General features: G+C 39.2%; 2 protein-coding genes across 7 annotated transcripts in view; both read left to right on the forward strand.

Moving 5' to 3' along the window:
• Positions 1-8,735, forward strand: part of LOC139974569 (uncharacterized) — a 72,702-nt gene extending 63,967 nt beyond the window's left edge. For 5 of the 6 annotated variants that reach the window (XM_071981802.1, XM_071981803.1, XM_071981804.1 and 2 more), the window contains 9 exons: positions 75-191; positions 1,128-1,244; positions 1,552-1,671; positions 2,092-2,484; positions 2,741-2,851; positions 3,765-3,881; positions 4,518-4,628; positions 5,664-5,777; positions 7,092-8,735. In XM_071981802.1, the coding sequence (XP_071837903.1) occupies positions 75-191; positions 1,128-1,244; positions 1,552-1,671; positions 2,092-2,484; positions 2,741-2,851; positions 3,765-3,881; positions 4,518-4,628; positions 5,664-5,777; positions 7,092-7,576 (1,685 nt within the window). In that variant the 3' untranslated portion in view covers positions 7,577-8,735. Of the gene's footprint in view, positions 1-74; positions 192-1,127; positions 1,245-1,551; positions 1,672-2,091; positions 2,485-2,740; positions 2,852-3,576; positions 3,633-3,764; positions 3,882-4,517; positions 4,629-5,663; positions 5,778-7,091 lie in introns of those variants that run through there. The other variant, XM_071981808.1, reaches the window with a different exon arrangement.
• A 4,293-nt stretch (positions 8,736-13,028) lies between these two features.
• Positions 13,029-21,483, forward strand: LOC139974574 (uncharacterized). Its single transcript, XM_071981822.1, has 6 exons — positions 13,029-13,151; positions 14,337-14,402; positions 14,534-15,567; positions 17,098-17,400; positions 18,493-18,760; positions 19,718-21,483. Exons 1-6 carry the CDS (start codon positions 13,085-13,087, stop codon positions 19,984-19,986), a joined length of 2,007 nt encoding a protein of 668 aa, XP_071837923.1. The 5' UTR covers positions 13,029-13,084; the 3' UTR covers positions 19,987-21,483.
• The last annotated feature ends 518 nt before the right edge of the window (positions 21,484-22,001 follow it).

Here is a 22,001-nt window from a genome sequence, read left to right on the forward strand (position 1 = left end):
ACATGCATGCATACTATGAAATGTTCTCATTTCTTCTACGCTGCGTTACATTTTAAATATCTCCTCTCTTTCAGAGATCAACCCATGTGATGCTGATCCCTGTTTGAATGGTGGAGTGTGTCTTCCTTTAGGTGGTCGCAGCTTCTTCTGTGACTGTCCCGACGAATGGACTGGAGAAACATGTCAGACTGGTGAGGAGTGCAGATAGAACTTTTGGTTAAATGTCTTAAAATATAAGTGAAAAGAACTCCTACAGTCCCTTTCCCATTGGATTTGACCATCGGCTGTATTGTCTACGAGGTATCTTGGCTTGCCTTAGCAAAGGAATGGGTTAAATAAGGATTGTTCGCAATTTAGGGTCAATTAGCACAGTTTGCAATGCTCAGGACTTCCTTAGTTAGGGAGATAACTAACTGGAATGTCTGTGATATCATCTTGTAAATGCTCACCTGCAGTCAAGGTATCGATCTGATCTTAAAGGATGTGAAGCCTCGCGCAAAAAGAAACGTCTAATGCTGGTAATCTGACCTAGTTTCGAATGAGGTGTAACAGAAGTGTTAGACACCACCATCGATCCCAGAAAATACACACACACAGCTTGGTACCGTCGGTAATTAGACACTAGTGTACAGTCAGTACATACAGCTGCGGTAATACCCACAGCACAGTGTACAAATGATACAGTGATGGACATCTCAGGTCCAGCTATAGATAACAAGGTATCATGATTTATTACTGTCTGCATTTTGGCGCGACAAGCAGAAAACTTCACTTTCAAGCAACGGAAAGTTAACTTTTTCAGAGCGCGGCACATGGTTTTGGGGGAGACTTCAATGCCTTTAAGACCTCTTACATGAAAGAATTTTATCGTCCTCTTTACACGTGTATGAAAATGGGAAAAGAAGTCAATTCTCCTGACTCCTTTATTGCCGTAATGATGTCATTCAGTCTGCTGTTGCCAGATGCCATAACGAAATCACTGGAAACTTTACGCATAAATGTGTTCGCCAGAAAGCGTCGGACAGGTTCAGGAAGTCTTGAAAACAAATTTACTGAAAGGTACTAATACCTTGAATTGATAGAGATGATGTTCACAGATTAATCTTCTTTTTTTGGTTTTTCTTCAGAGGACCTTGGTGCGTGTGTGTCCAGCCCTTGTCAGAACGGTGCTCCCTGCATACCCACCAGCATCGGCTATCAGTGCGTCTGCCCCGATGGGTTTATCGGTGCTGACTGTGACATTGGTGAGTGTTTCTGATCTGGCATAGCTCATTTTTATAACACAGGGAATATTTACGGATCATCATATTCAGGGATCATCATGTTCAGGGTATGCATATTCATGGGATCAACATATCTAGGAAAAAGGATAAGCCTATCAAGGGATCATTTATCAGGGCATTTCAGAGGTCATGGCGTAGGGTACTTCAAATGTTTGTAAATGTAAAGTAAATCTTCTCCAAGTATACCCACACAGTATGCAAATGAAGTTCTGGAATCCAAGTGTTTCGCATTTTCTCATTTTTTGTATGAAATTCACTTTTCTTGCAGTACTACCCGAGGACCATTGCGAGTCAGCACCGTGTCAAAATAGCGGAAGTTGTTCGAACCAAGGAAACGGGTACAAATGCACATGCCCAGAGACACACTATGGATATAGTTGTGAAACAGGTAAACAAATTAAAAGCAGTGGAGAGTAAAATGACATCACTCATCTAAAACACCACTTCATCATATTCATGAAAGGCCACTCCATAATGTAATAGCTTGAAGTATTTCCAACATTTCGTCAACATTCGATCTACATAAGTCATTGTGGTGATTATCATGAGATGTGATTTCATCTACACACCTTTATTTTTGAAGTAACATTCCCTGCATATCCTAGTTGTTAGCTATCTATGTGCCAAGACTCTCATTACTTTTGTATAGTTAAATTCTCATTAGCAAACCATCGAGCTATCACTCCTGTAAAAGAGACTGCATGGCTGTCTTCTGTCCTCGAATCACTTTTCTTGTTTTGTTCTGGTTTTATCTTTCATTCTAACTAATTCATTTCCATCATCATCATCTTCTTTCTCTCGCCATCAGAAAACACTCTCGGCGGAGTGATGGAGATACCATCTTCGGGTTCCATCGTGGTAGAGTCTCCGGGGTACCCTCGGTCCTACCCTAATAATTCATTCACCAAATGGACCATCACCGCCGGGTCGCCGAACGTCCGCCTTCGCGGTGCAGTCCAAGATCTCCAGACCGATTCCATCGGTGACTACCTGGAGATCTTTGATGGAAACGTGACCGAAGTCACCCGCCGAAGACGGAGACGCAGGAGACAGAGCCAGCTTCTCCTGCTCTCTGGAGAAGTCACGGAGCAGCAGACGTTCGAGAGCAGCGGTCGGATCATCACCGTTCTGTTTGTGAGCGATTCAGAAGGGATGGGTCGAGGATTCTCGTTAACGGTGGAGGGAGTTCCAGAAGTAACAGGTGGGTAACAAGCAATGAGCAAACAATAAACCCAATAGGCTGCCAGTATGTGCTGAGGGCAGGAGTTGCCCATATGGGAAGGGTGAGAGGGGGTGCCAAGTGTTTGTCGTTTTGGGGCAAATGCCTGACTGGGCCGCTGTACTCATGTCCACTTTGATTTAGTACAAAAAGTCGCATGCCTTACTGCCCCCCCCCTACCCCGCGTTGAACCCACTTTCAACCCTTATTATAAAACATATTTTACTCTCTCACATAGGACCTTGTTCCCCCTCTCCTTGCCTCAATGGAGCAACGTGCCTCGTTCAGTCCCCGACAGAATCAACGTGCCAATGTAGGACTGGTTACTACGGAGTCCTTTGTGACAGAGGTAAGTGGGACTTCAAAAGTGCGACATTTCCATGTCAAATAATAAATTTATGTTAAGTGCAGTGAATAACAATATATTGTGGTATATGGGAACGAATCTTTTGTAAGGGTGTCAATTGATAATATATTTTTTGGTCACAGAATTCTGATGTTTGACATTTTTACTTTATATGTGGTTAACATTCAAATACAGCAACGACACTTGTAATGAATAACATACATGTAAGACCTCATAACATCTCTCAAGTTGATAGGAAATGTTACTGAAATCATCTCTGTCTTTACTGAAAATACATGAAAAAATTATCGCCTCTTTTAAATCAGAATGACAAAGTATACATTGTCTATATTGTTTTAAATACCGCCGTTTTGTAATCTCTTCAGATTAATTTGATACCATATTCTTCGTTACACATTTTTGTTATTCTGTTTGTCTTAGAGTTGGTCCTTGTACCAGTGTTTTAATACTAGGTGCCGTTCTTAATCTTTTCAGATTAATTTGATTATTACATATTTTTGTTATTCTGTTGTCTAACTTGGTCCTTGTACCAGTGTTTTAATACTAGGTGCCGTTCTTAATCTTTTCAGATTAATTTGATTATTACATATTTTTGTTATTCTGTTGTCTAACTTGGTCCCTGTGCCAATGTTTTAATACTAGGTGCCGTTCTTAATCTTTTCAGATTAATTTGATTATTACATATTTTTGTTATTCTGTTGTCTAACTTGGTCCTTGTGCCAGTGTTTTAATACTAGGTCTTTCTTAATCCCTTCAGATTAATTTGATTATTACATATTTTTGTTATTCTGTTGTCTAACTTGGTCCTTGTGCCAGTGTTTTAATACTAGGTGCCATTCTTAATCTTTTCAGATTAATTTAATTGTTATATATTTTTGTTATTCTATTGTCTTAGTTGGTCCTTGTGCCAGTGGCCCCTGTCAGAATGACAGTCCTTGCTTTGAGATGAACAATGGCAACAGTTTCCTTTGCGCCTGTTCAAACGGTTGGACTGGATCCACTTGTACCATCAGTAAGTTCTGTCCTAACTTTTATAAAATGTCACCATATTTCTCAAGAATGTTTAAAAAAAAGAAAAGAGAATTGTCACAGTGTCTTAATCATAACAAACAACTTTTGTTTCTAACATAAACAGTTTGTGTATGGTATTGATTATTGTAATACAACAATTTAAAATAAGCTACCGTGTTGAGATGGAAGATTGGGGACTTTATTACCTTTTAGCCTAGCTATGCTGCTTTATGGTCACTTACTGCAAATAACCTTGCAGAAAACTATCAGCAGTTTAAAGGTACAACATCATCGTTTGGCAGCACCGTACGTTATCACATTTTCACTGATCTCCAAACCTATGAATGTGACCCTACCCCCTCGGAAAATATGATTCTGATGTTGTCCTCATCATGCGCCTTGAGAGTTTACACGCACACCATGAATTTACATCTATTTCTATTTGATACCCGTAGAATATAAAACTTTAGAATCACAGGAGCGAAACATATTTCACTTGTTGGAGGGAGAACTATTTCAAATATTTTGGTCAAATTTCTCATTTCGTAGTGAACTATGTGCAAGATTGTGAAATATAGTGCATTGTCACCAAAAGCTAGAGTTCTACATTATCTGTGTTTCCAATTTATTTACATAGCCGACTGCACCCTGGAAAATTGCCAGCACGGAGGTACTTGCGAAAGAGGCCTCAATGGGAACATGCTATGCACCTGTCCGGCAGGTTACGCAGGATTGAAATGTCAAACAGGTAAATCATCAGGAAGAAGCAATTAATGAAACATTATTTCTGCAAGAAATGTGATTTTAGAATAGCTGAATTCCACTGCCTATTATTGGTAACACTGTGGTCTGTGCAAGCGCCATGTAGTTTTAGCTCACCTTGAAAACTTAGATTGCAGTTAGGTGACTGGATAAGTCCATTCTATTGGTTCCATAATTAACTTTTGAGGAAGTTGCAACAATTGGTCCGACAATATTACAGGCAACCTCTCACAAATATTTGGTTTCACCATTAATAGTGTGTGGTGGAAGGAGTTGGGTGTGTGAAAGAGGAAGGTGTTATGTTTTCAAACTAAATCAAAATAAAATAAAACTATTAGCAAACTGCATATCCACTAGAGAGCCTGTGTAGGAGAATGTGTAAAAGTAAGTTGGCCTGACGTTTCGATCCTAGCAGGATCTTCTTCAAAAGCTAAATGACAAGTAACAGTAACAGAAGGGAAAAAAACACGCACAGAATACAGACAGGTTAATGAGCATGGTGAGCACAAAGAGATAAATGTAAGGGGATTTTTGTCCCTTCTGTTACATGTTTTCAAACTGGCAGTATTAAAGCATAGCATAATAAACACATATTATATAAAGACTTGCTAGTCCTTTCATGGTGTTCTCTTCCTACAAGTCAAGAATACAGTGTGTTGAATGTAAAATAAGAATAAGGACAATACAGAAATATACGAAAATTATTTAAACATCTCAGCAGCTCTGTATGTAAGCAATGCATGAACTCACAGTGACAATAATGGAAGGTGGCATGCCGAATAGACGGTAGCCTATCACATGTAAGAATATTTTGTACCTACTAGGAGGCCTACAGTTACCCATAGAAATTAACAAAATTTGAATCATTTTTTGAAAAATGGAGATGTTTCTTGTTTCACCAAATCCTCTCATCTGTATCTCCTTAGTAGTCCTCCTTAGAAAAATAGGATCTAGTTTTTCTGGTGAACTTACAAACTAAATCACCTCTATTTTTCTGCATTATAATCATCTGAATCAACAGAAGTGGATGAGTGTGGAAGCTCCCCCTGTCGAAACGATGCCATCTGTTCTGATCTGGTAGGGGATTATCTCTGTACTTGTACCTCGGGATTCACTGGAAAGAATTGTGATACCGGTGAGTCTCCATGGTGATAGTAAATGTTGAAAGTGGTAAACTGCCTTAAATACCTCAACTTTGCAAGTGGTGTATTTGCTCCTGTGTTTTTATTTTCATTACGGTGTCTACACAGCATAAATTTGAAACCGTCCTAATCTTCTGAAGTGAAAATGTTGGTGGAACTTGCTTTGAAAATGAAATACTTACTCCCCTGTGTAGTCAACTCTGGTAGTTCCTGCAATTTATAAACAGTTAGAAAACATCCATATAATATGTAAAGATATTGGAACGAAACTGAGAAAGGTCACATAGTCAAAGTCCATAGTCATAGTCACACAGTCACAGACAGATAGTCACAGACAGATAGTCACAGATATAGTCACAGATGTAGTCACAGACATAGTCACAGACAGTCACAGATATAGTCACAGACATAGTCACAGACATAGTCAAGAGTAAGGTCACATAGTCCCATGTTGTGCGTGAAGAAGCAGAAGGGCTGGAAGGAAAAAATTGCCTCCAAGTTTGGGAAGTACCTCACTAGGTAACCACAAAACACGTATCCCAAATTTATTCAAATGCGATGAAATTATAAATGTAAATGTGATACACAATCATAGCAAATCTGTGGAACAAAGAGAAGAAGTGGAATGTTCTGCCTCAACTTTGGACTCGACTAGTTTCGGGTGACTACTGTCACGTTTCCTCTCATCTCATCCATTTGTAGATCAGTAGTACAACCAGCAGGGATGGGGTGAGGCTTTTAGGAATGGGGTGAGGTCTTTAGGGATGGGTCGAGGTCTTTAGGGATGGGGTGAGGCCTTTGGGAATGGGGTGAGGTCTTTAGGGATGTGGTGAGGTCTTTGGGGATGGTGTGAAGCCTTTGGGAATGGGATGAGGTCTTTAGGGATGGTGTGAAGCCTTTGGGAATGGGATGTGTTCTTTGGGGATGGGGTGAGGCCTTTGGGGATGTGTGAGGCCTTTTGGAATGGGGTGAGCCCTTTGGGGATGTGTGAGGCCTTTTGGAATGGGGGGTCCTTTGGGGCTGGGGTGTGTCCTTTGGTGATGGGGGATTCCTTTGGGGATGGGGTGAGGTCTTTGGTGATGGGGTGAGGTCTTAAGGGATTGGGTCGAGGCTTTTTGGGATGGAGTGAGGCCTTTGGGGATGGATCGAGGCCTTTGGCTGACTTCAGTTAATATTATTATATTACGCTTCAGATAATTCTGTCTCTTGAACTTGCCCCTATGGAGGAGAATCAAGATTCAGGGTAGGACTCTGCTCACCTCTCACTACTTATGATATGATTTCTCTCTTGTTTTGATATCAAACAGTTACATCGGATGGGGTCACCGACAGCCCTAACGTGAACCGCAGTCTCTTGAAGATCTTGCAGGAGGATTCGTGGTTGGTGGTGATCGTATCCCTGGCCTGTCTGATCGTCATAGTGGTCTTCGTCGTCTGTCTGTGTCTCTGCTGCACGAGAGGCAAGAACAAGTGGAAGAACGACGACGTGGTCGGAAAGGAAAACTGGGAGATGAGGCACGACTATTCCACGCCGGCGGTTGCCCGGGCGGCATCGCCTAGGTTTAATCCACAGACCAACATCAGGAGTCCAAACATATCGTCCGTGGGTCAGTACAGGGCTCAGTCGACTGCCGGTCGGTACAGTCTTAAGAAAGTCAACAACTCTCCTCCTCAGAGATTCAGTCCTAATCCTTCCCCATCTCGTCTGGATCAGATCACGATTAGATCCGATATCGTGTCTCCAGGCCCCAGGGAGTACGACTTGCACAGTACCAGGAGTGAGAACAGGTAGCAGTAACCCTCCCTTAATATCTGAAAACGATGTCTTCAATTCAACTACGAGTTGCTTTGATACATTATGCAACAGTTACATCTATATAGTACCAGGTAAACTCTGGGAACAGTCAGAGGATGACATGACAAATAACGAGAACTGAACCTTGTTTCAAGTGTTACACCTCCTGTTGTGTGTGCATACTTTCTACATACCCCTTACCCTCCCCATCTCCCACCACCACCTCCTCTCTGAAACTGTCTTTTGTACACTGTAAACTGAAGGACTTGAAAACTGTGGTGGAACTTGGTTAGTTTGCCTTATCTACAAAATGATAAGAAAGAGAATGTACAGCGGCAATCAGCCGGCTGTCACATTTGTAAAGCTGTATTACGACAGCTGGTCGTGTTACGTGGCCATGTTACAACAGTTGGTCGTGTGTATCCTTACATGCAAATAAACTGCTACTGTCCGAACAGATGTTAAACTCTATGAAAATGTCTCGTTTGAACTTTTAAACCCTTTATTAACCCCGAGGTCACTGGTTCTAAACCGCTTGAAGAAGGGGGTGGGGAGAGGGGGAGGGGAATGCAGTCATAGCAAAGACATGCTCTCACAATGTAGAGCCTTCTTTATACTGACACGATTAGATAACTTACAGCTTGATGCACCTTGCTGTGAAAGGCAGGGGGTGGTGATGGGGGAGGGGATGCTGGGAGAGTGGAGGGAGGGGGTGCTTTGCAGTAAGTGGAGTATTGGAACAAGTTCCTTCAGTGAATGTTGAAATATTACCAAATATGTTTCAATTACAGTACGCTGCTTAAATTTATTATTTGTAAGTGACGTTTTGTTTTCACTCAAGTTAACATATTCATTGAAAATACAACATTGTTTTTTTTATTGAATAATGATTTTATTTGCTTTTTATGAGAGGGAGGATACATCAGTTTTGTTTTTAGTGAGTTTTTATCCCTCATTTTCCTAATTCAGAGGATTTTATGTATATTACTATATTTATATGAGATGAAATGTATAAGTACTAAATATGGTTTTCCTTAAAAAAATCTCTTTTTTTTGAGGTTCCAACCTGTGTGATTTTTCGGCATGATCTCTATTTTTGTGTAGTATTTTTTCAAATTAAATTTTGATATAATAAATTGTAGTAAAAATAATGAAACGTTCAAACGTTTTTTATTTTCGGTTATATATCTCAGAATTGTTTTTATTTTGGTCTGAAAGAATAGGATGGACCTATTTTACATCTTTTATATTATCTCACTATCAATCAAAAGTTGACCTCGTCTAATCTGATTAAGAATGAAACAATCAAACTAATATCTTTCAAAGATTATTCTTATTTTGATTGTTTACATTCTAAGCCTTAACCTTTCAAAGTGGATTTGTATATGCCTTCCCATATACATATATTTTCTAAGTATGGGAGACTATACATCTAACATCACTTCCTAAGTGAGTAGGGATGGGGTTGGGGAAGCCTGGTGGGGTGGCACTGGGGGTTCAGGAAGCCTGGTGGGGTGGCACTGGGGGTTCAGGAATCCTGGTGGAGTGGCACTGGGGGTTGGGGAAGCCTAGTGGGATGGGACTTGGGTGGAGATGGAAAAACAGTATTTTCTATGAAAACGTACTGTTAGAGTGATCCACAGAGCAGAAAGTTGGATGTTTAATACACCCAGTAGATAGGCGGGTGGGGGGGTGGGGCAGGAGGCGGGCAGAAGACCCCTCCCCCACTTTATGGGACTTGAAAATTCTGGCAACTTCTGTTGTTACTGTTCATGTCCCACAACCGTGCCATGTGTTACAGGTGGCACCAGTAGTTACTATACTAGCTATGTGAGTATCAGCTGTATCGGCTATGAAATGTTGCATTTAAAGAGTACAACATTTGATGTTTCCCTTGTCACAGTAGCAAATTAAGCCGTTTCGTTAAGATAATGTAAATTTAAAATTTAATATGCACAAAAAAAAAACGTGGAATCGATTGACTCTCACACACGTTAATATACGTTTAACGCAGTACGCGAATGGAAAACCACCATATTAATTAAGATATTGATATTTTCGTTTTATAGTGAAACTAATATGTGAATATCAGTGTGGCGAAAAAATCGTTTTCCTGGTTTCCAGGACGACACTTAAAGTAATCTTAAAGTATAAATAGATGTCCGTTTATGAGTCTTTTGTGATTCATTTGTTTCCTTGGATTATTGTCAAAATGTACAAAAACGAAAAACTGACTAGAAAACGATTGAAAAGTAAAAGGAAAAAACCCAAATGAATTGATTTGAAGGTAAGGTTTGAAAAGATAGATACAGGTACAACTTTAATCAAGCGGTTTCACGATTATTATCATTATTATTATTATTCTTTTGTGCTTTTTTTATATTTTTATCTTCGATGTTAGTTAAATATAAAACATAAAAAGTTCATGATGAAAAAAAAAATTGTTGCAAAAACTTAAAAAGTATATTCATTGAATGGAAGGTACACGGGCAGATGAGCACACGACACAGAGTTGTGCTATAGTTCTACTATTACGTCTAGGCAACGGATCGCTGATCGGCCTTTTTTGTAAAAGATCATGTTTAGTATCCACCCCCCTCAGGCGCGTAGCCAAGGGGGGGCGAAGGGGCAGCCCCCCCCCTTGAGCATATTTTTTTTTTTTTTTTAATGTTTTTATGATATCGCTAGTATTTCTAAAAGAGAAAATGCTAAGATGCAACTTACAAGGCCTGGGAAGTGCCATTTCCAGCGATCTGGGAGGCATTTTCAGCCAAACTTTTCTTGTACGCTTCGCGCCAATTATGGTGGCGCTACGCTTAGATAGTTTGCAATGCCGAATCTACAGTTTCGCCCCTCCCTTGGCAAATTCCTGGCTACGTGCCTGACCCCCCCCCTTTCCCTTGTTACTCGTGATGGTCATTTGACGTCATTTTGATGATCAGTTTGACGTCATTTTCACGTCATTTTGATGATCAGTTTGACGATCAGTTTGATGATCAGTTTGACGATCAGTTTGACGTGATCGACATGATCAAACAGTCACGGATGTCGATGTCATGCATTGTACTGGCTTTGAGAGTGATTAGTTTCTCTTAGCTGTCTGGTGACTGCAGTTGTTCGTTACCTTTAAAGCGAAATGAACATTAAATAAAACTGTTAGCAAACTGCTTATCCAATAGAGAGCCTGTGTAAGAGAATGTGTATAAGTAAGTTGGCCTGACGTTTCGATCCTAGCAGGACCTTCTTCAGAGGCTAAATGACAAGGCCCTTGACAAGACCCTTGTCATTTAGCCTCTGAAAAAGAACATGCTAGGATCGAAACGTCCGGCCATTTTACTTTTACACACCTTTAAAGTGAGTCTGATATTTGCAATTTTTTCATCTGTCAGCTCGTGTCCCTCCAACTTAAAGAAATTCATGAATCGATGTAAATATGCTATTTTGGTGGATTAAACTGGAAAATTAGTTTTTTTTTTTAAATTAGCTTATATACGTTATACTTGGTTATTAAATGATATCATTCTGATGTATTTCAGAGAGCTTCATTAAAGGGAAGCAAGACTTATAATGTAGGCTACGTGTAACGTGTAATCCGTTCAACTATTGCTGGTCCTAAGAGGGATGATGTATACACACATCACAAGTACATGAAATGCTTGTCATGGACTACATGATAGCGGAAAGTAGCAAGTAACAAAGTTAATATTCAAATAACATTTACGAGACATACCCGAAAGTCAATCAGTCTCGTTTCTAAGTAAAGTGAAAACAAAAGATTATGATTACATTTCGTAAATTGACATCTTCGATCGATGCAGTCGCGGATCCTATAACAAGGAGGGTGTAGGGTAAACAACAATATATATATATATATATATATATATATATATATATATATATATATATATATATATATATATATATATATATATATATCAGGCCTCGACAAATACAGTCGCTAACTCGCCAATGGTGAGTAGAATGTTGCGACTGGCGAGCCTAAAAAATGCACTACGCTCGATTTTTTGGCGAGTGGCTCATTCGTTCACTGACTTTATACGATAGGCTTACTATTAACTTGTGAGCCAATCAAGAAAGGCGTATTGCCTAAAGTTACACATCACAGTAGTATTATCAACTATACTCATTTTAACTTATTAACGATACTAACTCATGTATACACTGATACAGTAGTCTGATGTCATGTCAAGTGAAAGTTACAGATTGTCATCCATGCCATAGCTTATGTTTGTGTCCTAAGCAATGCTTACAATGTTTCACCGTCATATATTTTCACATATAACATGTTTTAAACACTTTTGACGAACCACAATATAAAAATAGATCGTTTTTGCTGTAAACAACTAACAGTAACACTATACGGCGATATCCTATGTTAGGCCATTCTACCTAGGCTTACATCACACACAAAAATTAGCGGGGGAAATGGCGACTAAATTTAACGTTTTTGCGAGTAGAATTTTAGACTCGGTCGCCTGTTGGCGAGTAGTTTTAAAATAATTTTTCGAGACCTGGCATACATATATATATATATATATATATATATATATATATATATATATACATATATATATATATTTATATATATATATATATATTTATATATATATATATATTTATATATATATATATATATATATATATATATATATATATATATATATATATATCTACAGTGGCGTATAGGAAGGTACTTTTGAGTGGGGGGGCTGAAGACTGATGGCCGGCCTGGGGGAGGGGTCTAAGGGGAGGGGGTGTCCCCCTCCCCTTTGGAATTTTTTTGCATTTCCAGGTGGCCTCAGATGCAATTTGGTGCAATATAGCACACTTCAACTCCCACTCCATTTTGTAAAGAATTTTGCATTTTCACCTGGCCTTAAATGCAATTTGGTGCTCCAAATGAGATTTTTTTCTCATTTGGAAATGAAAAAGGGGTTTCCTGACTTGCGGAGCGGGGGGGCGGAATGATACTTCCGCCCCCCCCCCATATTTTTCACTGGGGGGCTGGCGCCCCCAGCCCCCCCGGTTCCTACGCCCTTGTATATCTATATATATCTATCTATATCTATCTATCTATCTATATATTTATTTATATATATATATATATATATATATATATATATATATATATATATATATATATATATACCAATATCAGTAAAGACGTTGTTATTAACAAAAAAGTGTTCGTTTCAAATGATTTATTGTTAGAGCTTATAATATATCCTATTCAAACCTTTAAATGCGCACTGATTATCGATTAGCTTAAACAATACCCCCTGCCTCTCATATCGCTCTCTCTCTCTCTCTCTCAGTTAATTAGAGGAACAATTTATTCCTGATTTGCTAACACCCGATCGGGAAGAGTACATTTCACTTTCTGGGCAAGGAGTCATTTGGTGGTTAAAAGTTCTTTATTCTTGTTCAATATAATACTTACGTACAGGAACAACGTAACAAGCAGGAACTACAATCACAAGAAAAATGACGAAGACGAAAATGCTGCAATCTTTGTTGCTGTTGATATTCTTAGATGTTGTACAAGCAGGAAGTAAGTTCACTTATTATTGAAATAGGCCTAGTTACTTATAAACTGTAAAGTTTATTCAATTATATTAGTAATGGAACCATTTCCAAATTATATCCTTATCTCCGCTCGTCATATATGTTTGTTACATATATATGTAACATATATTGTTACATATATATGTAACCATATATGTCATATGATTGTTCGACGTGGTAAAGCACGCATGCATGTTGGACCCTATACGTGACGTGTTATAGGCCTATTCCACACGGTAAAGATTGACATTGTTGTCAAGCTTAAAAAACCTGATGAAAACCCGTCAAATTTAGTGGCAATCCATATATCGGATGTAAATATGCCCTTATTTGGACGCATATATAGAATATTTTCAAAATGCATGTCTTTTCAACTTTCCTTACGACAGAGTTATTTAAACCCATCATTAGGCTATACCAAATCGACAGCGGTTTGTTTACATCATTACCGTCTATGTAAATATATATTGGTGGTTTTTCTTGCCAGTATGTTGAAATGAAGGTAGAAATGGCAAATGTATAAAAACGAATGAGATTATTGTCTTTTAATTTCTTATTTGCATTCTGTTACATATACTGTTGACGATATCATCACCAATTTAACGAATAAATGTTTCTACACGACGTTAACAGTTACTTTAACTTGTTAGGGTGCTAATACTAAGTTTACTCACCAACTCATCCATACTAAGTGGCTGCGTTGAAATATCTAATAATACTCACTAGGAGTTAACTGACCAGATATATGATACAGAAATATGCTAAGAAATATGTTCTTTCGCACTTTCTTGTTCTCGTTGATGTCACTTCCGAGTGATTTCATTTTTTTATATTTTTGATTCCACAATGTCAAATTACTGACGTCATCAACAATTTTCGGCAATCATAATACGGTGATAGTGACAAAACTCAACTCAATTGAATCTTGTACTACCTCTTAACTCAAGTTCTTGATTAATTAAACAAAGCAAAAAAAAAAAAGGTTTGTTCAGCAGCTCCAAACCTCCCAGCTAAGATATAAAGGTTTTGGTAACAGCTCATTGTAACTGGATAAATCTACAGTTCTCAAATACAGGATTACGTTCATTAAATCTTTACTTTTATCTCTGCAAATTCTACTATAATAAATGGTAAACATTTCATGATTTCCATGCTTTCTGTTTCTCTGCAGAGTTATGTGACTTTGCTAAGAAATTCCCATGTAAAGGAAAGCATTGCCTGTCATATGAAGAGGAAGGTAAGTATCCGGATTCAATACAATGACCAAAGGTACATAAATACATACATAGAAGTATAGTGTGTCTTCTTTATCAAGATTTACGAAGGTTGCATTGAAAAAGACCCAACAGTTTGTTTTCTTCATTCCAGATGATACAACTATGAAGAGCACCAGCTCATCACCGACCGAAGCACTTTCCTCCTCGCCTGGCAACACAGTCTCTTCGAGTGACACCACAGGGCAGGGCACCAGCTCGTCACCAAACGAAGCTCTTTCCTCCTCGCCTGGCAACACAGTCTCTTCGAGTGACACCATCGGGCAGGGCACCAGCTCGTCACCAAACGAAGCTCTTTCCTCCTCGCCTGACAACACAGTCTCTTCGAGTGATACCACCGTGCAGGGCACCAGCTCGTCACCAAACGAAGCACTTTCCTCCTCGACTGGCAACACAGTCTCTTCGAGTGACACCACCGGGCAGGGCACCAGCTCGTCACCAACCGAAGCACTTTCATCCTCGCCTGGCAATACAGTCTCTTCGAGTGACACCACAGGGCAGCAGAGCACCAGCTCGTCACCAAACGAAGCTCTTTCCTCCTTGCCTGGCTCTACAGTCTCTTCGGATGACACCATCGGGCAGCAGAGCACCAGCTCAACACCAAACGAAGCACGTTCCTCCTTTCCTGGCTCTACAGTCTCTTCGGATGACACCATCGGGCAGCAGAGCACCAGCTCAACACCAAACGAAGCACTTTCCTCCTTGCCTGGCTCTACAGTCTCTTCGGATGACACCATCGGGCAGCAAAGCACCAGCTCAACACCAAACGAAGCACTTTTCTCCTTGCCTGGCTCTACAGTCTCTTCGGATGACACCATCGGGCAGCAGAGCACCAGTTCAACACCAAACGAAGCACTTTCCTCCTTGCCTGGCTCTACAGTCTCTTCGGATGACACCATCGGGCAGCAGAGCACCAGTTCAACACCAAACGAAGCTCTTTCCTCCTTGCTTGACACTACAGTCTCTTCGGATGACACCTCGCCTTCCCCAAGCGACACCACTGTATCACCATCCCCCACTGTCTGTCAACTTGACGAGATGCGATGTTACAATGAAGATCATCAGATGGTTTGTTCGGCACCTGAGAATTGTACGTGTCAACTTACAAGTATCAACGCGAGCATCTCGGTGAGTTTCCAATGTTTACTTTACATTTAAAGGGACACGCCAGTCCAAACGTCGACCTTTAACCTCTAGTACGCGATACATTCGTCTCGGAAGGACAACTGTCCCTCATACAACTAGCAAGCAAACTCATATCATTTAGGATGTGTTAAGGTTCCTGTATGTGTTTTAATTTGTTTAATATCTTTCTGAATTGAATACAATGTCTTATTTTATGTAATGGCGATTGCTTTGCAAATGCTGAATCAAGGCAATCCCCAGCTGTTCGGAGCAGTTGTTCATCGTGCAGACATCAGTCTAAGAAGCTATAGTGTTGCTTTGGTGTAATGGGTGAACTATTTAGTAGACCCCACAAAATTTTGATTGTCGTAATAGAGGGCGCAAGGACAGTTTCTGTTACAACTCGTTGCTGTCCGATCAATCAAACGATCAGCTTTCTTGTCTCTCTTCCCCTCCTTTATAGGTGAGTAGATGCATAAATTAGACTTATATTACCTGCTAAACTGATTCACATGTGTATTATATATTATTCTAAATGAGTAACAGTAGTTTGGTAGCAGGATGTCAGATTTCACTGAGTTATCGGGTAAAATATGATAAAATAATAACATTAGCCTAAGGTTATCTATGTATGTTAGGATGGCACACAAGGTAGTTGTCATGGCCATCGTTTAGTGCCAAAAGCGACACATTCGTTACCGTTAAATCATTCATTTTTAGTATGTTGTGTGTATTGAGATGTCATTTCTAGTGTTTTATGAAGCATCAAGCATTTTTACGGTGCCATTATTAGCCAATTATAACTCGGATGAGTCCAATAAGTGTTGATTTGGTAAATGCATTCCTAAGCTTTTGAGTGTCACGCAGCTAGGAAAGGCTGGGCGTGTACACGTTGTTCGTATATATAGACCTGAGCATGGGAATTACTCAAGGGACCGACTCAAAAACTGGGGAGCTTTGTGTATGTACAGTACACACATTATTCGGGATCAGGGACCATCTCAACAGTTGTTTATATTCAATTACATATTCACTCATCAATGATTGTTCAGGGATCAGCTGAACAACCTTAGTCATATTTTTGTGTGCATGCAGTGTACACATGGATAATTCAGGGATCATCTTGACAATTATATCATTAATCATTTATTCATTTTCATTTTCATATAGTTGCATATTATAGATATTAAGTTAAATTTAATTGTTTTGAGAGTTGCGAGCATGTGGCTTGTAAAGCAGTTTAATACAACTCGTTGCTGTCCGATCAATCAAACGATCAGCTTTCTTGTCTCTCTTCCCCTCCTTTATAGCCAGATGAGCCGCCTGGCCCCCCATTACCCCAGCCCCACCTAACACCTCTGGGCATGTAACATTGGTATACCTCCATCAGTTTTACTGCTCTCTGTTATGGGGAAATTCATCGAGCTATTAATGTGCATCAGCTCTGTGCATCAGCTGTTATGGCATTTTGATAAGTATATGTATTTAAAAGTTCAGTTTATATTGTTATATTATTATGTTTGTACACTACAGGCCGGTGGATTTTATGTCAATTCTAATTGTACTAAGAGGGCTCACTGTATCAACGGCAATGTCACGTGGGATGGCGAATACAATTGCAGCCCCAATGCACAGTGCGAGGAACAACGCAATGTTCGTCAATGTTACTGCAAGGCTGGTTACCACGGCGATGGTCAAACCTGTGAGTCCCCCGACTGTAAAGGTGTTTATGACAGCGGACATATTACCAGTGGTATCTACACTACGAAACCAACAAATTGGCCTGGGCCACCATTTACGGTATATTGTAACATGACTGACGGTGGAGGATGGACTGTAAGTAAAGCAGACAATTTCTGAGTTAACGTTTTAAATATCACTTTTCATGTCTTTCTTTGTTTCAAGAAACAAGTCAGTGAGACGAATAAAGTTGTCTGTTTTAGAAGAAAAAAACAATCATCTAATGTCATATCAATAATAATACTAATATTGAGGATTTAAAGGCATTGAAGACTCGCCCCAAACCGCGTGCCGCCCTGTGAAAAAGTTAACTTTCCGATGCTTGCAAGTGAATTTTTCTTCTTGTAGCTACAAAATGCAGACAGTAATGAAACGTGATACCTTACTATCTTTTATCTAGACCTGAGATGTCTATCGCTGCTATGTACACTGTGTTGTGGGTATGACCGTAGCTGTATGTATTGACTGTACACTAGTGTCTAATTACCGACGGTAGCAAGCTGTGTGTGTATTTTCTGGGACCGATGGTGGTGTCTAACACTTCTGTTACACCTCATTCGAAACTAGGTCAGATTACCGGCATGAGACGTTTCTTTGTGCGCGAGTCTTCACACCCTTTATTATGACCAAACACAAAATAGGTGCTGAATATTATATACAAATACTCGTTTAGACATTGAATGACGATACAGGATTTATATAATAACACTGAATTTGATCTATGAAGGGAATAAGTGAAAAATACTTACAAATGTAAATCATTACTCATTATTAAAGTAACAATTTAAGAAATTGGTATTTCATTGTTATATAACTTACATTTCGCTTGGAGAGTTGCACGATGACCTGAAGTAGTTATGAACTATTTAGTCATAAAGTTGTTTTGATCCAATTAGCATTTGAGAAGAACGGAGATGAGAAAAGATTAGTAACTAAGTAAGGTATACGTTCCATCATATAGCATGAACTGCCAATACTGAAACACAGATTATATATAGCACTTATAAACGATATTATGTCAAAATTTCACTTCGTCTTGCAATGTAGTGATAAGTTAGTTTCGTAAGCATTTGTCTTGGAACTAATAGGTGTTCATATTTTTTCTTTATTCACTATAAAGGATATCGTGTAGCTTCGTATATGTAGTCAGAATGTAATATATTTGTGTTTTGTTTCTTTTCATTTCAGGTTTTCCAACGTCGTGTTAATGGTTCCGTTGACTTTTATCGTAACTGGCTCAGCTATAAGGAAGGCTTTGGTGAGCTGGATCATGAGTTTTGGTTGGGAAATGACAAGCTGTATTACCTCACCAATCAAGGTAATTATCAACTGCGGATTGATCTGGTGGATAGGGAAGGAAATCAATACTACGCCGAATATGACTTATTCCGAATCAACGATGAAAATGACAATTATCGACTCTCTGGACTGGGAACATTCAACGGCACAGACGTCGGTGAGTTCAATGTATATATGGTACAGAGCTGTTGATTTGATCAGTATTCACGCAGCCATGTGTTAGGACAAACATTTTGATCTGGCTGTAAGTCATTTTTTTACCGGCTGTCCGAATTAGGCACTTTCAACTTGACAGCGAGGGACAATCCTTCTATAGCTATAGGTTAACTTGTAAATGTAAATGCCTGTTAAACTAGTTTAACTTGTAAATGCCTGCTTCTAATTTAAGCTTGTATATACTCTCATCCAGCAGGAAGCTTGAACTTGAAACGAAATGTGAATTCCTGTCTATATAGATAAGTACTATCCTCTCTCTAAATAATATAGTTGCACAGCCGGAGATGGATTTCGAATACTGGAGGAGGCAGTAAGAACGAAAATGGTTTTTAACCTCGTTACCTGTTTATAGACAGATATTGAAACTTAAACAGGTCCATTTACGCGACGCTAATTCGTCACGACTAAATAGTACGGTATGGTGGTAAAACAAAGGTATACGATTTGAAACTTAAGTTTGTCAATAAAAAACGAGTTTCAATATATCTGTAGCGGACTCTAGATTCGTATTGGCAGACATTCTTCAGTCACGCGTGCTTTCCTCCCGCGAAATCGGAGGTGGCATACTCCTATTAGAGTCTTTATCCATCCGCCCGATTGCAGGAGAACATCTTTTATGACATGTTATCAATCAGGATCTGTTTTTTTAAGTGGCTTTGCATGTTAAAGAGCATGAATGGAAGTACATGTGGGCAATTTTAGACCCCTTTATGCCTCCTAGGAGCAGCGTACGAAAATTGTTTATAGTACTGAGTCATAAGGCTTGTTTACAAGTGACGAAAACTTTAGGCTCTGATAGCAACAAAAAAAAGCAGAAAAGCAGTATATAGGCTTACGCATGTCAGTATAAGAGAGCATTGTTATAATCTGTGGGATTTTATTTCTAACATCTTTGCAGGAGATGGGTTGCGTTGGCACTACAACCACAGATTTACTACCTACGATCGGGATAATGATATTCTTCAGAACAACTGTGCGAAGGCCAACCATGGTGCCTGGTGGTATCGTGGATGTTGTCATAGCAACCTTAACGGCAACTACCACGCTAACCTCGTCCCAGCCACGGTAGTGTGTTGCGGTCAGGAATCCACTGTTTGTTGGAAGTCACTGCCTGGCCCTGATCACAACATTCAATACACAGAGATGAAGATTCGAGAGATTCTGTAGAATCACAACATCATTCTAAAACAAGAACTTAGAACATATATACAAGACTATACCAACAGTCCAACACGTCTCTTAATTACAAAATTTCCAGCTTGCTTTTCATTTATTTCATAACCGCAATGCACTATTTCATTTATGGCGTTTGGAATCACAACATATCAGGACTGCATCTTCTGTGGACAATTTTAAAACAAAACTGAAAACTCATCTCTTTACTCAGTAATTCATTGTCTATGTACATATTGTGAGACAATTTTTATTGGACACTTTTCTCTTGTATATACATGTTTGATTTTATATCAAATTGGTATGGTTTATTTTTAGAATAGGTCAGGATCGATGGCCAGACACTGGTGTTCTTTTGGTTTGCTCTTTCGTTGCATGTTCCTTGTCTGGTCAGCGGTCATTTGCTTCTTTTGCTGTGTGTTTGACTTGTATTCTTTATGTATTTTATGACTTTTGTATTTGTAAAGCACCCTGAGACTTCTGTTACGGGCGCTTAATAAAACCTGTTTATTATTATTATTATTATTATTAATCAGCCTAGAACCATCACTGTCGCGTCGAACTAGCGTCGAAATTGTCAATTTAAGCTTCGCAATTAAAATATGCTAACAGCATACACATGCCAGCAATACCCACCTACACACAGACATACACACGCATATGCACAACTCCACATACATACACGCACATGCACAAGTCACGCACGCACGCATACACGCACGCACACACACACACACACACATGTGGACATACGTGCATACGTATGTGGATACATACATATTGACCTTTAAAGAAAATCTGTCCTTGCACAGTTCTAAATGGAAAGAGGTCATTCTGCGTTATGTGTTTTTTGTTTGTTTGTTTGCGTTTGTTTCTCTATCTGACCGAGGACTTGAACAAAAGAATTCCAGGTTCTCGGTTGTGATTTCTAAAGAATCGTCCTCGGAAGAATTCTATTGTATGGGGTATTGTTAAGGTTAGGGTACGTGGATTTCAACAATGGAAAATACAATGGGGTCCTCTGTCTGAATGTAATACAAACATGTGTGTGTGTGTGTTTTGTCAAATTAAAATTTTCGATTATCTTCATTTTATTCAAAGGTACACATTGCCCTCAAATAGTTGTTTAATAAAGTGTTAATTTACGCCAAATCATTGTATGTTTTCTTAGTGATTATATGTTAGTTTTGCGGGGAGCTCCTGGCTGGCTGGATGGTACATTTGTGCTTAATTAACCGCAGGAAAAGTCCAAGCATTTATTAGAGAACCTGAGTGTGGTCAAATGTTTAGGATAATAATTAAAAGAGAAAACTGAATATAGTTCTGGATGGGCATGCCTTGACCCCAAATACTGCTGTAAAATATTGGCAAGACTTCTCAGACATAACTTAACATTAATGTATATTGTTGTTGTTTTTTAATTTAATTATAAACATTCTGTATTCAATAGCGTGTGTTATAATACATTATGTAATAAATGTTGTTAATCAATCCCGTCTTTGTCGCTGATGGAACCATTTATTTATCTTAATGTTACGGTGACTTTAAAGTAGAGGGGGGTATTTTACTATCTAGACATAGACTTGGGAGCTTTGTAGAAAATACACACAAATGCCAGACAGGCACTAGGCGATAAGTTCTCCATAACGGTATAACGAAGATCTATGTGTGTAACTAGTATAGTGCAATAGAGATGGCGGATAACTTGTGCAACCGTCCAGCAGTCTTTATTTTTTCCTCTGAATTAAAAACAGAATATATTGTAATCTCCAGCGAATTGTTCAAACCTATACAACTGCTACTTTAATGTACCTCTACGCCATCTTACTACCCCACCCCCTTCCCATCGCACCCCCCCCCCTAAACTACGTTCTCCAGTTAAAAGACTCCATACGACCGCAATAACGCCCTCATCACAAATTTGGTTCGTTTTCCAGAGGGAAGTATTTTTGGTAATATAATTCCTCTTATAGTGCATCGGTACGATCTACTGGATATTTACCACCGCC

The sequence above is a fragment of the Apostichopus japonicus genome, chromosome 9 (assembly GCF_037975245.1).
Source record: "Apostichopus japonicus isolate 1M-3 chromosome 9, ASM3797524v1, whole genome shotgun sequence".
Classification (NCBI taxonomy): Eukaryota; Metazoa; Echinodermata; class Holothuroidea; order Aspidochirotida; family Stichopodidae; genus Apostichopus; species Apostichopus japonicus.